Here is a 15,427-nt window from a genome sequence, read left to right on the forward strand (position 1 = left end):
CTACTAATAATTATAATAATTATATTTGTATTCATGATTTAATTTGATAATTTAATTATTGTTTATTTAATATTAAATACTATTAAATTAATTAATTATTAAATCATTAATATTATATTAATATTAAATGTAATGCTGGACCACAAAACCAGTCATAAGGGTCTGTTTTTTGAAATTGAGATTTATACATAATCTGAAAGCTAATAAATAAGCTTTCCATTCATGTATGGTTTGTTAGGAGCTGGAATCTGTGCAAAAAAAAAAATCACCTTTAAAGTTGTCCAAATGAAGTTCTTAGTAATGCATATACAAATACAGTGTGTTTTTGGCTATTGCAACAAATATACATGTGTTATTTAAGACTGGTTTTGTGGTACAGGGTCACAAATATTTATACATTTTTCAATTTGTATATGATATTTCTTAACATTACTATTAGTACTATTATTATTACTACTACTACTACTACTACTAATAATAATAATAATAATTATTGTTGTATTTTTAATTAATCATTTTATTTAAGAATTGAATAATTAATGAATAATAATAATTTACAATTGTTAAATTAATAATAATAATTATAATAATAATACATATTTGTTATTGTGTATTTATTTATTAGCATTTCTGTCCATGTTTAATTACGTTTTATTCTTTTAGTCCTATTTAATCCTCATTGTTAATAATTTAATATTTAATAATAATACTTTTTATTAAATTAATAAAGGCTTGTGGCAAAAATGTCACAGAAATGAACAAAAAAAGCCTCAAGACAAAAGGGCATAAAATGCCCTTGCACATTTAAACAAAGTATATTATGGTTGTCACGATTCAAATGAAATGTGAAAATGAATAAAAAGTGTTCATGAAATTACATTTAACTTCCCTCACACTGCATCAGATTGATTTTACGTGCTGTTTTGTGCAGCATTAAGCCTTACAACCAATCAAACATGTTTCTGTTGAATTTAGGAATGCATGGCCAATCAGAGGTGCTAGTCAGTGTTGAATACGCATAAATTAGAAGCGCTTAGGATTAGTCAGCACTGAAAATGCACCAATCAGAGGTGCTTAAATTAGTCAGCATTGAAAAACGCACCAATCAGAAGAGCTTAGATTAGTCATTGCTGAAAAAACGCACCAATTAGAAACGTTTAGTATTAGTCAGCACTGAAAACGCACCAATCAGAGGCACTTAGATTAGTCAGCATTAAAAAACGCACCATTTAGAAGTGCTTAGGTTAGTCATCGCTGAAAAAATTCACCAATCAGAAGTTTTTAGTATTAGTCAGCACTGAAAATGCACCAATCAGAGGAGCTAGGATTAGTCAGCACTGAAAATGCACCAATCAGAAGCACTTAGATTAGTCAGCACTGAAAATACACCAAAGGCACTGAGAATTAGTCAGCACTGAAAATGCACCAATCAGAACCACTTAGATTAGTCAGCACTGAAAATGCACCAATCAGAAGCACTTAGATTAGTCAGCACTGAAAATACACCAAAGGCACTGAGATTAGTCAGCACTGAAAATGCACCAATCAGAACCACTTAGATTAGTCAGCACTGAAAATGCACCAATCAGAGGCACTTAGATTAGTCAGCACTAAAAAAATGCACCAATCAGAAGTGCTTAGATTAGTCAGCACTGAAAATGCACCAATCAGAGGCACTTAGATTAGTCAGCACTAAAAAAATGCACCAATCAGAAGTGCTTAGATTAGTCAGCACTGAAAATGCACCAATCAGAGGCACTTAGATTAGTCAGCACTAAAAAAATGCACCAATCAGAAGTGCTTAGATTAGTCATCACTGAAAATGCACCAATCAGAGGCACTTAGATTAGTCAGCACTAAAAAAATGCACCAATCAGAAGCACTTAGATTAGTCAGCACTGAAAATGCACCAATCAGAGGCACTTAGATTAGTCAGCACTAAAAAAATGCACCAATCAGAAGTGCTTAGATTAGTCATCACTGAAAAAATTCACCAATTAGAAGTGTTTAGTATTAGTCAGCACTGAAAATGCACCAATCAGAGGCACTTAGATTAGTCAGCACTAAAAAAAATGCACCAATCAGAAGTGCTTAGATTAGTCATCACTGAAAAAATTCACCAATTAGAAGCGTTTAGTATTAGTCAGCACTGAAAATGCACCAATCAGAGGCACTTAGGATAAGTCACCACTGAAAATGCACCAATCAGAAGCACTTATATTAGTTAGCACTGAAAATGCACCAATCAGAGGCACTTAGATTAGTCAGCACTAAAAAATGCACCAATCAGAGGGGCCTAGATTAATCAGCGCTAAGAATGCCAGAACTGTTGATTAAAAAAGTGCCCAGACTTGCGAATTTCCTCATCATAAACAACACAGTGCAGATAAAACGTAAATAAAAGCTTAATTTCGTACCTTCAGCAATTATAATGGGAGTTTTTGCGTAACTTGTGCTGGTCTTGGCTAACGTCATAAACCAACAAGTTTGTCAATGAAGGCAGAATGTGATGTGCCCAAAATGAAACAAAAACATTTTGTATTGTATTCTATATCAGTATTAATAATCATTATTACAATATAAAGAGCAATAATTACCTTCACAAATGTAAAAAAGGCCCTCAGAAATGAATTCCAGGGGGCAAATAGTAATGGAAAAATTAAGTTTATTGACATTTCTGGTTTGGAGGAGATTGTTTGAATTGAACAGGCTGTTGAGAAAAATACTCTTTTAGTGAATCCCATTTTTTACAGACTCTCATTTTGAGCACTTACTGCACATTAATCTCATATTATAGATATAAGTTGAGACAAATAAATTGTTTCAGCAGATGTCTTTGATTGAAATCTCTTTCAGTGAGATTGCAGGCAGTAAAGCACATCTGTACCATAGTCATACAACACTAGCAGGGCTGCAGCAGTGTGTTCGCTCATGCATGTGTATGTTGGCTAATGAATGATAGTCCGTTCAGCACAGGCTGTGATTTATAAAGTGATGGATGTGTGTGCTCTGGGTAATTACGTGTGAGTGTGAAAGGAGCAGATGCACCTGCTGTAGTAAATCATTAACTGTTTCACTTTTACTCTCCCATATGTACAGATGTAGGCCTCGGGAAATAATGTGGGCATTTGCACCAAGCTCAGCTTGTTGTATTTGGTTTAATTTGTTTAATTGGATGTTTAAATACTCCCACTTGATGCATTGTTTAAGACTATAAAACGTCTGCCTAATGCGTTTGCCACATCGCTTCGGCTTTGTCTAATGATGCGTTGTGTGTTGCAGGTTGTGCATTTGTAAAATATCAGAGTAATGCAGAAGCGCAGGCAGCCATTAGCGCTCTACACGGCAGCCGCACTCTCCCGGTCAGTGTCACATTCAGGATTCCTCCCACAATCACACCTACAACTATAACACAACACAATAGCACATTGTTTGCATATTCATAGTGGACTCTCTACAGAGTCTTTGTGCTTTGTTTTAAGATCACCCACTGCATATTTCACCTCAAGACTTCTCAGTTTCTTTTATTTAATGTTGTTTGAGAATGAGGATTTTCTTTATCCCCTCAGGGTGCATCTTCTAGTCTGGTGGTGAAGTTTGCAGACACAGAGAAGGAGAGAGGAATCAGGCGTATGCAGCAGGTGGCCTCCCAGCTGGGTGTCATTAGTCCCATGAGTCTACACCTGGGCGCCTACAATGCCTACACACAGGCGGTGAGCACTAACACCACACAAGATCCAGTGCAAGAATAGCTTTACGATGCCTGACAGTAAAGGTATTTTATTTATATCTTAAGCAGCAAGACAGCATATTAGAATGATTTCAGGAGGTTCATGTGACACTTTTTAAAATACAGTCAAACCAAAAATGATTCAGACACCATATGTAATTTTTGATATTTTTTAACTTGTGGGTGCAGGACACTATAGTTAATTTATGCAAGTGAGGATAGCAAAATAAAGTAAACTGTGACATATTATACCCAAACATTCTTCATACAGTGGACTACCAGTAAAATTGATTCAAAAAATTGCTTTCTAAAAACATTTTGACCTGACCATTTTTTGCTTCAGTGTTTTTTCATTAATTGTTAATGTGACCTTTTTATACCACAGACTGAACAAAATTAAGCATTGCTTGGTAATTAGTCAACAAAGTATGGATAGTTGTGTAAATGTTGATTGTAATCCATTACATATCTTTCTATCAAAGTTATCTGACATTATCAAGATGAATTTGTTCTGACACAGTTTAACTTTGAGTTCTTGTCATATTTTATTACCATTTTCTAAAATAAAGTGAATAAACTGTGATAATGTGAAAAATGTTGAAGGTGTCTGAAATTCTTTTTAGTTTGACTATATATTACATAACAAAACAGTTATTTGAAATTGTAATAGTATTTCACAATATTACTGTTTTTTTTTTTTTTTTTACTGTATCTGGGGGTCAAATAATGCAGCCTTGGTAAGCTAATGAGACTTTAAATACTTTTAATACTGAATTTATCCAAACTTTTGAACAGTAGTACATATGTCCATTGAGTAACCAAACAATTTTGACTTTATTTTGAACAGTATATTTAAGCATTTAAATTCAATAAACAATTTGAAACAGTGTCTGTCTTTAAACTAATATCTGCTTGGTTTTATATTTTGTATATGAATTTCATACTTAAAATTACAATTCTGTCATGAATTACTCACCCTCATGTCGTTTCAAACCTGTAAAACCTTTGTCCGTCTTCGGAACACAAGTTAAGATATTTTTGATGAAATCCGAGAGCTTTCTGACCCTCCATAGACTGCAACACAACTGACACGTTCAAGGCCCATAAAGGTAGTAAAGACATTGTTAAAATATCAGTGTTTTAGACGTAATTTCATGAAGCTACAAGCTTTTGGTGCGCAAACTTTATTCAACAATTTGTTGTCTTCTGTGTCAGTCTTCGACATGCATTTACTACCACGATGTGTCAGTTGCGTTGCTGTCTATGTAAGGTCAGAAAGCTCTTGGATTTCATCCAAAATATCTTAATTTGTGTTCTGAAGATAAACAAAGGTCTAACAGGATTGGAATGACAAGAGGGTGAGTAATTAATGACGGAATAGTCATTTTTGGCTGAACTATCACTTTTAAGAGTAGCTTAAGTGTCCACATATTTTATGGACCACTGTATGTACCAGAATTTAGTTGACAGAATATACATTGGGATGAAATTGAATTGGGATTATAGCAATAACTGGAAGGTGCTACCAAAAATACTTCCATAATTACTTTCCGTTCTACACACAGCAAGTTCTAATTGAAATGGCATTGACCTAATTACCCTGGTACAACCCCTGCACAGGACTTGGTTTTAGTCCAAAGTTTTTATGTGTCATAGTCCCTTTGGATTTACTCCTTTTTTTTTTTTGTCCCATCCAGCTCGTCCAACAGCAGGCCTTGGTGGCTCAGTCCGCATATCTGTCTCCGGTGGCTACGGTTGCCGCAGTCCAGATGCAGCAGTTGGCTGCTCTTAATCCCAACAGCATCATAGCCACACCCATCGCCTCAATCACGCCCTCCTCAGGTAAATGACAGTCTGCTACAAAAGCAGTTTGGTTTAGCATACCCATTTCAAGAGTTGTTGGATTTATTGAAGTATCTGTCGTTTTGCTGTAGGTACGAGCACTCCTCCAACCATTGCTGCCACACCTGTGCCTGCTCTGCCTCCACCAATCGCCGTTAACAGTTACCCTCCAGTCCCTGCACCACCCAATGGCCAGTCTGCCACTGAAACCCTCTACACCAATGGTGTCCATCCATATCAGGGTGAGGATAGTTCCTCCAGTCTGTATTTATTTTAATACTATAACTATGTAGGGCTGCACGAGAGATTGTACACTACCAGTCAAAAGTTTTTTCAAAAGATTTTTTTTAAAGAAGTCTCTTCTGCTTACCAAGCCTGCATTTATTTGATCCTAAGTACAGCTAAAACAGGACAATTTTGAAATATTTTTACTATTTAAAATAATAAAGTTTTCTATTTGAATATATTTTAAAATGTAATTTATTCCTGTGATTTCAAAGCTGATTTTTTAGCATCATTACTCCAGTCACATGATCCTTCAGAAATCATTCTGATTTGCTGCTCAAAAACATTTATTTTTATATTATTATGTTGCAAACAGCTGAGTAGAATTTGTTCAGTTTTTTTTTTTTTGATGAATAATTCATAATTTATATGTAATAAAAATCTTTTGGAACATTATAAATGTCTTTATCATCACTTTTGATCAATTTAAAGCATCCTTGCTAAATAAAAGTATTAATTTCTGGAATTCCCCACACCCCCAACATTATACTGGCTCCAAGCTTTTGAATAGTATAGTGTATAATGTTACAAAAGCTTTTTATTTGAGATCAGTTTTGATCATTGAAACGTTCTATTCATCAAAGAATCTTGACAAAAATTACTCAACTGTTTTAAATATTGATAAAAATGTTTCTTGAACAGCAAATCAGCATATTAGAATGATTCCTGAAGGATCATGTGAGACTGAAGACTGGAGTAATGATGCTGAAAATTTAGCTTTGATCACAGAGATAATTTACATTTTAAAATATATTCAAATAGAAAACTGTTATTTTAATTGGTAAAAATATTCCACAATTTTACTGCTTTTGCTGTACTTTGTATCAAATAAATGCAGGCTTGGTGAGAAGAAGAGACATTTTTTAATAAGCATTAAAAATATTTTAACTGGTAGTGTATTATATTCATGATCACAATTTCTGCTTCTCTTGATTCATTACCAATTGTCTCATTATACTCTTGTTTTCATTTATCTATCCTTCAGCTCAGAGTCCTGCATTGGATCCTCTCCAGCAGGCGTATACAGGCATGCAACACTACACGGGTGAGGCTTCAGGACTCCTAAAATGCAACTTGAAGTTTGTCAGCAGTGAAGAATGAGAAATATAGTACTCCCTTTTTCAGAAAAAAACAAAACAGCTTTTTACAAACAGACCAGTTAAAATTTCTAAAGTAAGAAATAAAATACAATAAAATCTAGTTAAATTAAGCACAAAATGAACACAAACAATATCGATATGTGTGACCCTGGACCACAGAACCAGTCATAAGTAGGACGGGTATATTTGTAGCAATAGCCAACAATACATTGTATGGGTCAAAATGAGCAATTTTTTAAATTAATTATTAATATTATGAATTATTAATGTAATATTTTGTCAGTTTCCTACCATAAATATATCAAAACTTAATTTTTGATTAGTAATATGCTTTGCTAAGAACTTCATTTGGACAACTTTTGTGGTCCAGTGTTACAAATTTATTCATATGCATGTTTTTATTTATATACACCTAGTAAGTATTCATGAAAAGCAGTATTCACCCACATACATTTTTACTAAAACATTTGCTACATGTGGCTTTCCATGAATGACGTAAATGAATCACTGAAAACACTTGAAAGAACTGATTCACAGAAATGAATCCAGATTCATGAAGTTTAATCAAAGACTGTTTAGCTGCTTATTGAAGCTGGTCACTAGCTGAGATGGTTTAGGCTATTTTTACAGCAGTGCAGTTTGTATTTTGTTTTGATCTGCTCAAAATAACAAATACAGGCTACGGAATGGCATTTGAATAGATTACTCTGATCTCATGTTTAACTTCATTACTCCACCCACAGCTACATATCCTGCTGCTTATGGATTGGTCGGTCAACCATTTCCACATCAGCCCACTTTGGTTGCCCAGCAGCCGCAGCAGCCACAGCAGCTGCAACAACGAGAAGGTAATGATGTCATTTCCTGTTCATTGGGCTACTATAACCACTGACATCCTGTTTTGATTATTCCCTAGGCTATTATTGAACATTTCTCAATCATTGTTCTCCGAATCTCATGCTGCGCCACCAAAAGATTCAAAGCACCATGTTTTATTCAGGAATTAGCATGGTTACTTCCTTTTTATGATGGAAGAATTAGACTGAAACATGTAACATTGTGGTCTTGCTGTATTTCGCTTCCTCCTTTGTGTTTGCCAATATGTCAAATCTTCTCTCCTCTTGCTCTTTCCAGGCCCAGAAGGCTGCAATATCTTTATTTATCATCTGCCTCAGGAGTTCACCGACTCTGAGATGCTGCAGATGTTTCTGCCCTTCGGGAACGTCATCTCGGCCAAGGTGTTCGTTGACCGCGCCACCAACCAGAGCAAATGCTTTGGTGAGTGATTTCCGAAAAGTGATATAGATGTTGTTTGTACAGGGATTTAAATACCACCTGAAATACAGTAAAAAGTTTACATACAACTTATGAAATATGCAAAATGTTAATTATTAAGAGGGATCAAACAAAATGCATGTTATTTTTTAATTAGTACTGACCTGAATAAGATATTTCACATAAAAGACATTAACATGTAGTCCACGAGAGAAAATAATAGTTGAATTTATAAAAATATATTATTTAAGTCTAAATAAAAAATAACAGGCATTTTGTATAATCCCTCATATTTTGGTCAAATAATTAACATTTTGCCGATTCTGCAAGGTGTATGTAAACTTTCTTTTGACCTCAACTGTATATGCCTTGAAATAAAAAAAATGACATGAAATATGCTTTGAAATGACTTTTTTTATTTATTTATTTACTCACCCTCATGTCATCCAAGATATTCATCTCTTTCTTTCTTCAGGCAAAAATAAATGACGGTTTTTGAGGAAAACATTCCAGGATTTTTCTCCATATAGTGGACTTCAATGTGGCCAACAGGTTGAAGGTCCAAATTGCAGTTTCAATGCAGCTTCAAAGGGCTTTACACAATCTCAGCTGAGGAATAAGGGTCTTAAATACCAAAACGATCAGCCATTATCTAAAAAATATTAAAAAGTATATACTTTTTAACCACAAATGCTCGTCTTGTACTAGTTTGACCGCACACGTTACTTAACCATGCAAAAAAAATCAAAGCTGCATTGAAACTGTAATTTGGACCTTCAACCCACTGGCCACCTTTGAAGTCCACTATATAGAGAAAAATCCTGGAATGTTTTCCTTAAAAACCTATATTTCTTTCCAACTGAAGAAGGAAAAACATAAACATGGGGATCAGCAAATTATCAGGAAGTTTTGATTCTGGAAGTGAACTAATCCTTAAAATTTCACCACAGCTATAAGCAGAAGTTTCCTGTTAAAACTGTTGAAATGACAAGGGAATCAGCATTTACACCTTCTGTTTCTTTCTCACTGCTGGTCACGTCCTTCATGTCACAGGTTTTGTAAGCTTCGACAACCCAGCGAGCGCTCAGGCTGCCATCCAATCCATGAACGGCTTTCAGATCGGCATGAAGAGGCTTAAAGTTCAGCTGAAGAGGCCTAAAGACGCCAACCGCCCATACTGAGCCGAACAGGTGAGGAAAACTAGCGCCTGTTTATGAAATCTCTCAGTATTATGCTTTGTGAGCAGTTCTAAACTAACCAGTCTAGCCTGTTTTGACAGATTTAAATAATGATGTATTATTAAATACTGTAACCTAAAGCAGAAGTCATCTTAAAAACGTAGTCGAAAAGGAAAAAAACCCTCATTAATTTTTACTTTCATTTATTGTTTTTGTGCTGTGTCATTGTTCACACAAAAAAACAATCAAACAAACAAACAAACAACCTCATCCACACCAAGGCTGCCCCGTCCAATCATAACTCGTGCGGAGACCACGTCGCTATGGCTACGGTGGCCTAGCAACCAATAAAGCTCCCCCTTCCTCCCACAGCGTTGGTTTGTAAGTTGATTGGCCTGTGTTGGTTGCTGTGGAGATATTCCTGCCTGTGATGGTTGCCATTAGCAGTTTTGTTTTCTGGCCCTTTGTCATGTATCCTCCATGCTGAGAGTGCATGGCGGGTTACCGTGGTGAATATGGACTGTGTTTGGTGCGTTGTGACTCTCTCTCTTTTTGTTTTATAAATACTGATCAATAACTGACACTAATCTGTGATTTTACTCCAGTAGCTCATGGAGTTACTCAAACTCAATTGATCCTATTGAACTCTAATCAACCAGCTCAATGTGCTGCTTTTGGGTGGATTTTGTTTTTGATCAGTCTCCTCTGTGTTTTGTTTGGTCATGACTCTATTTCTTCTACAAAATACTCCCATATGTAGTCTGGTGGTGTTATAGTTACTGTGAATGTGGGGTGGGGGGGTCTCAGTGTGGTTGTATTTGATTCCAAGAGCGTTTGTGCTAGTGGATATGCTGTTTCGTGCCAACGAGTGAGCTTGTGTACGTGCTTGCGTGAATGATGCGAACGATTCGTGCGTTTGAGCGTGAGAGCGAACGAGAGGTAGGGAACTTCATTCATTATATCTCTCAAACCTCTCACGCTGAGGTTTGAGGTGACTTGTGGTTGTTATGGTGAAACGAGTGACGCATTGTGCCGACCAAAGAACAGCATTCCTCTGTAGGAATTCTGGGTTATTTTAGGAAAACCTATAGTTCGACTTGCTCATTTATATTCAGGCATTCGTCTGCACTCCAAAAAATAAGACAACGTCTCAACTACAATACAGCCCAGAATTCCTATGGTGCATGTTGGAAATTTGTTTGCCTGCCAGAAATGTTTCCCCACTTTAAAACGATCACTAACACAGAAGCACACACTTGCATTAAAAACCCCATTCACTGATTCACAATGTAGGTTGCATGGAAGTATAGAATGGTAAGCATCAGGCTACGTCCACATTAATACGGATATACGCGTTTCAAAACGCTCTCTGTCCACACTAGCATTTTTAAGCATTTTCCAAAACTTGCTCGCCTGAAAACGCTTAAATTGCCTTGCTGTGCTGACGTAAAACTTTAGAAATGCTTACTGAGATGGTACCAAAGGACCAGATGTAATTAAGTTATATTGGCACTGGTATCCCACCATATTCAAAATCGTCCTTAGTCGCAGGACAGAAATTGCGGGTAAATATTCAGTCATCTTTGCAGGAATGTAATATATAGATTGTACGAAGTAACATTTATCTTTAGCAATATTATTTAAGTAAACAGAACAATGCTGGTGCAACCATAGATATATGTTGGCCATTCTACAGAATTGGTTCAAAATGTCTTTTTTCACAAATTTTGCATGTATGCAAAGTGTATAATATCCAAGGTACACATTTCTAGTAATTGTGCAGTTAATTCTCAGTGTATTTTTAGAAAGTTTTGAAATATTTGTTCTCTCCCCAAATTTGTCACTACTGAAACACAGTAATATATGTGACCCTGGACCACAAAACCAGTCATAAGGTTAAATTTTACAAAACTGAGATGTATGCAACATATGAAAATAAGCTTTCTATTGATATATGGTTTGTTAGGATAGGACAATATTTGGCCGAGATACATCTATTTGAAGATCTGGAATCTGAGGGTGCAAAAAAATCAAAATACTGAGAAAATCACCTTTAAAGTTCTTAACAATGCATGTTACTAATCAAAAATTACATTTTGATATATTTATAGTAGGAATTTTGCAAAAAATCTTCATGAAACATCATCTTTACTTAATTTCCTAATGATTTTTGGCATAAAAGAAAAATCAATCATTTTGACCCATACAATGTATTTTTGGCTATTGCTACAAATATACCCCAGCGACTTGAGACTGGTTTTGTGGTCCAGGGTCACATATAATTTAATAGGATGGGTTACATTGGCCTATTAAGATTTTGCTTATATCTTCCTTGTAAATATATATTTTTCTCTATTTTATTAAACCGTTTTCAGAGGTAAATCAATAATAGTTACCATTTTTACAATATTTCAAGTGTGATTTTTGAGATTTGTTGTATTTTGAATCTATTTTTTCTGTATTAAAGGCAAAAAGTTGATCATACTGATTTCAAAGTTAAGGATTCATTAGTATGAACGTACATTGAACCAAAAACCATCACAACATGTTAGTTGATAATTTAGTATAGTTTAGTATGTTTTGGTCGCGACAGTAATGAGTAGGTAGCAACCACATTACAGAATTTTAACCCACATACTAAAACACTTCTAAAACATACTAAAATACTGAAAATTTGCATTACTGTAATAAAACCCAAAAACAAAAATGTCACTGCTGTAACTTCACCAAATGTTTAGGTTATGACTGTTAGACTTTTGGTAGTGACAATTTTATGGGATAACGCCCAAAAAAACAAAGATGTCATTACGGTAACTTTACCAAATGTTGCGGTTGTGACTGTTTCGGTAGTGACAATTTTAGATACATTTGAACCTAGCTCAAAGATGCTAATCAGCACATGGTTAGCCAACACAGTTCTGAACAGTTAAAAGCTGAATGTTTTGGAATAACTCCCAAAAAACGTGTTTAATTTTATAGAAAAAGAGTGTTCTGTAGTGACATTCTTTAAAGTTACACAGATTCTTTTGAACACATTTACCTCAAAATGATGGGGCATATCTACTCACCATGTAGCTATATAAATATTTCCTGATCATGAATGTAGGGACGCAGTTCAAGTCAGTCTCAGACAATGGACTAAAACATACACTGTTTCGGTAGTGACATGAAATGCACACATTTTTTACATAAAGTTTCATAATTTACAAAGAAAATATATTAAAAAATATATATATTTTTCATAAGTTTAAATTTAAACAGCCACCTCTCAACTGGAAGTACCCAATTAATTATGATTTTATATATTTTAAGCTTACTGATATTGTGGGTTTCAATAGATAATCAAAAGATCTTAGTAAACATCTAAGATTTGAATACTTAAATGCTTTTTGAATGTGTTTTTTGGTTGTGGGACAGCAGTTTGCACCAATTCTGTAGAATGGCCCATATATGGGTACAGTATGTCTCACATGACTAAACATACCTCTGTTAATTGTATATTGGGAGAGCGTCTTCAAACAGCTGTTCGCTGGATAAAAATGGGTATTTTCAGATGCAAGAAAATTCAGATTATTAGTGTGGACGAAAGGCCAAAACATTGAGGGAAAAAAATGCATTTTCATATTTATCCAGATTAATGTGGACGTAGCCTTAGATAACCTTCCCAAATGCACAATAGTGTTAATAAGTAGGAATGTTTTTAGTGTTTTTATGACTTGCCCTTACCTGCTGTTTTCTTTCTCTCTCACAGGGAAGAAAGGAGAGGACTATCGGAGTCAATTACAAGTCACTTTTCCTCCACTGCAAATTACGGGACCAACAACTTTGACAAAACTACAGTATAAAAAACCTACTGAGATTATTTAAACAAAAATATACATTTAATAACAAAGACAGACTTATCGCACCAAGTGCAGGTTAAATAGAATGATTTGCTACCTTAACAGTATACGATATAGGACCAATCAGCAACGCAGCGCCACTTGCTCTTCTGCTTCACACGCTGTTGTGCCGTGTGCTTGTGTGGGTCGTGACCTTTCTGCCCTAGACCCACACATCTACGCCCTACACACACACACACACACACACACACACATAAATGGGACCAATGCAAATATGTCAGTACTACACAAGTTTCGCTTCTGAGTTCAAAGGAACTATGAACTATTAAAGTTTTTCTGCAGCAATCTAAAATATGTATATAGAAATTTGAGGGGACCATGTGTAGACATATCGAAACGGTTGGGAGGGTGGGACTGGGTCAATGTGATCAGAGCAAAGAATCATGGGAGGTCTATGGTAGATAGAGAAAGTATGTCCTGTTGGGAGTCTTGAAGGATTTTGCTCTCGGTCTCTAATCTGAGTCCGGTTATACATAATTCTTCATCTTTAATACTTAAGGAAACGAATGACCTGTGGTATAGGATGCTGGTCCTATATTGCGATCCTCCCTAAAATTACTGAATATAGTTTATCACAGAGAGGCTGTAGTTAGAGTTTTTTTTTTTTTTTTTTAGGTTTGTTAGTTTTTCTTTCCTTCTTTTTTAAAATTGTGGATGATTCGAGAAGATTCATGAAAGTTAAAAACATTTAAAAATGTATTTCATTGTATATATCATGCTTTTAAAATGGTCGAGATTTAAACATTTGGGATATTATTATTATTATTATTATCATTATTATTATTATTTAGGGAAAGTGATTTCTATCTTTTTTTGCAATTAATTTATCAATTTCCTGATGGAGGGCATTTTTTAAATTATTTATGAAGATAGAGGATCATTGGCACATGTTCCGATGAATCCATGTATTTTTAGACATTTTATTTACAGATTTACCATTAATGAACAATCATTATTATTATTCTATTTATTTTCTTCAACTGTTGTTTCACAACCTGTCAATTACAAAAAAAAAAATTTGAATAAAATTTTAAACAATATTTGTGTGTGTTGTATGATTAACAATTCTATTATTATTATATTTATTAAAATCTATATTGTCATTAATGTGTCATATAGTTTGGGATCAGTAAGATAGATATATATTTTTAAAGAAATTTCTTATGCTCATCAAGGCTGTTTATTTGATCAAAAATACAGAAAAAAACAGTAATATTGTGAAATATTATTATGATGTGAAATAATGCTTTTCTATTTTAATATACACTCAAATCTAAATTATTATGCAGCATCATTACTCCAGTCTTCAGTGTCACATGATCCTTCAGAAATCATTCCAGTAATGCTGATTTAATATCAATGTTGAAAACAGATGTGCTGCTTAATATTTTTTGGGAAACTGTAATACTTTTTTTTACAGGATTTTTTGGTGAATAAAAAGTAAAAAAAAACAGCATTTATTTAAAATATAAATCTTTTCTAACAATATACACTACTGTTTAAATGTTTTGTGGTCAGTAAATTATTATTCTTTCAGTTTTTAGAAAGAAATTAATATTTTTATTTATTTAGTGATAGCAAAGACTTAAATGGTGTTCTTTTAAACTGTATTCATCAAAGAATCCTGATAAAAATGATCACAGGTTCCAAAAAAAAATTGCCCCCACAACTGTTGCCAACATTGATGATTCTAATAATAAATCAGCATATTAGAATGATTTCTGAAGGATCATGTGACTCTGAAAACTGTAGTAATGGCTGATTAAAATCAGCTTTGCATCACAGAAATAAATTCTATTTTGAAGTATATTAAAATAGAAAGCTTTGATTTAATATTATTATAACATTTCACAATATTAGTTTTTTTTCCTGCATCTTTGATGAAATAAATGCAGCCTTGATGAGCAAAAAGGACTTTAAAACATTACAAATCTAACTGATCCCAAACTTTTATGTTTTTTTTTTCCATGTGATGCACTTACGGTTCCTCGGGTATTATGTATTTCCAATTGTTCAAATGAGAAACATGAATGATCACTCCTGTCGCCTTTTTTTTTTTTACATTTTTAAATTTATTTTTTGTCAGCAACAGAGCTTCCTCAAAGGTGTCGTCAT

General features: G+C 34.3%; 1 protein-coding gene across 2 annotated transcripts in view; it reads left to right on the forward strand.

Annotated features, from left to right (window-relative positions):
- The window catches only part of LOC141289683 (CUGBP Elav-like family member 3), a 74,215-nt gene extending 59,863 nt beyond the window's left edge, over positions 1 to 14,352 (forward strand). Inside the window, exons 8-17 of one of the 2 annotated variants that reach the window (XM_073821851.1) lie at positions 3,283 to 3,362; positions 3,570 to 3,713; positions 5,428 to 5,572; positions 5,665 to 5,814; positions 6,843 to 6,902; positions 7,701 to 7,805; positions 8,092 to 8,235; positions 9,286 to 9,422; positions 9,692 to 9,791; positions 13,162 to 14,352. In XM_073821851.1, the coding sequence (XP_073677952.1) occupies positions 3,283 to 3,362; positions 3,570 to 3,713; positions 5,428 to 5,572; positions 5,665 to 5,814; positions 6,843 to 6,902; positions 7,701 to 7,805; positions 8,092 to 8,235; positions 9,286 to 9,413 (956 nt within the window). In that variant the 3' untranslated portion in view covers positions 9,414 to 9,422; positions 9,692 to 9,791; positions 13,162 to 14,352. The remainder of the gene's footprint in view (positions 1 to 3,282; positions 3,363 to 3,569; positions 3,714 to 5,427; positions 5,573 to 5,664; positions 5,815 to 6,842; positions 6,903 to 7,700; positions 7,806 to 8,091; positions 8,236 to 9,285; positions 9,423 to 9,691; positions 9,792 to 13,161) is intronic. The other variant, XM_073821850.1, reaches the window with a different exon arrangement.
- The last annotated feature ends 1,075 nt before the right edge of the window (positions 14,353 to 15,427 follow it).

The sequence above is a fragment of the Garra rufa genome, chromosome 17, assembly GCF_049309525.1.
Source record: "Garra rufa chromosome 17, GarRuf1.0, whole genome shotgun sequence".
NCBI classification, from domain to species: domain Eukaryota; kingdom Metazoa; phylum Chordata; class Actinopteri; order Cypriniformes; family Cyprinidae; genus Garra; species Garra rufa.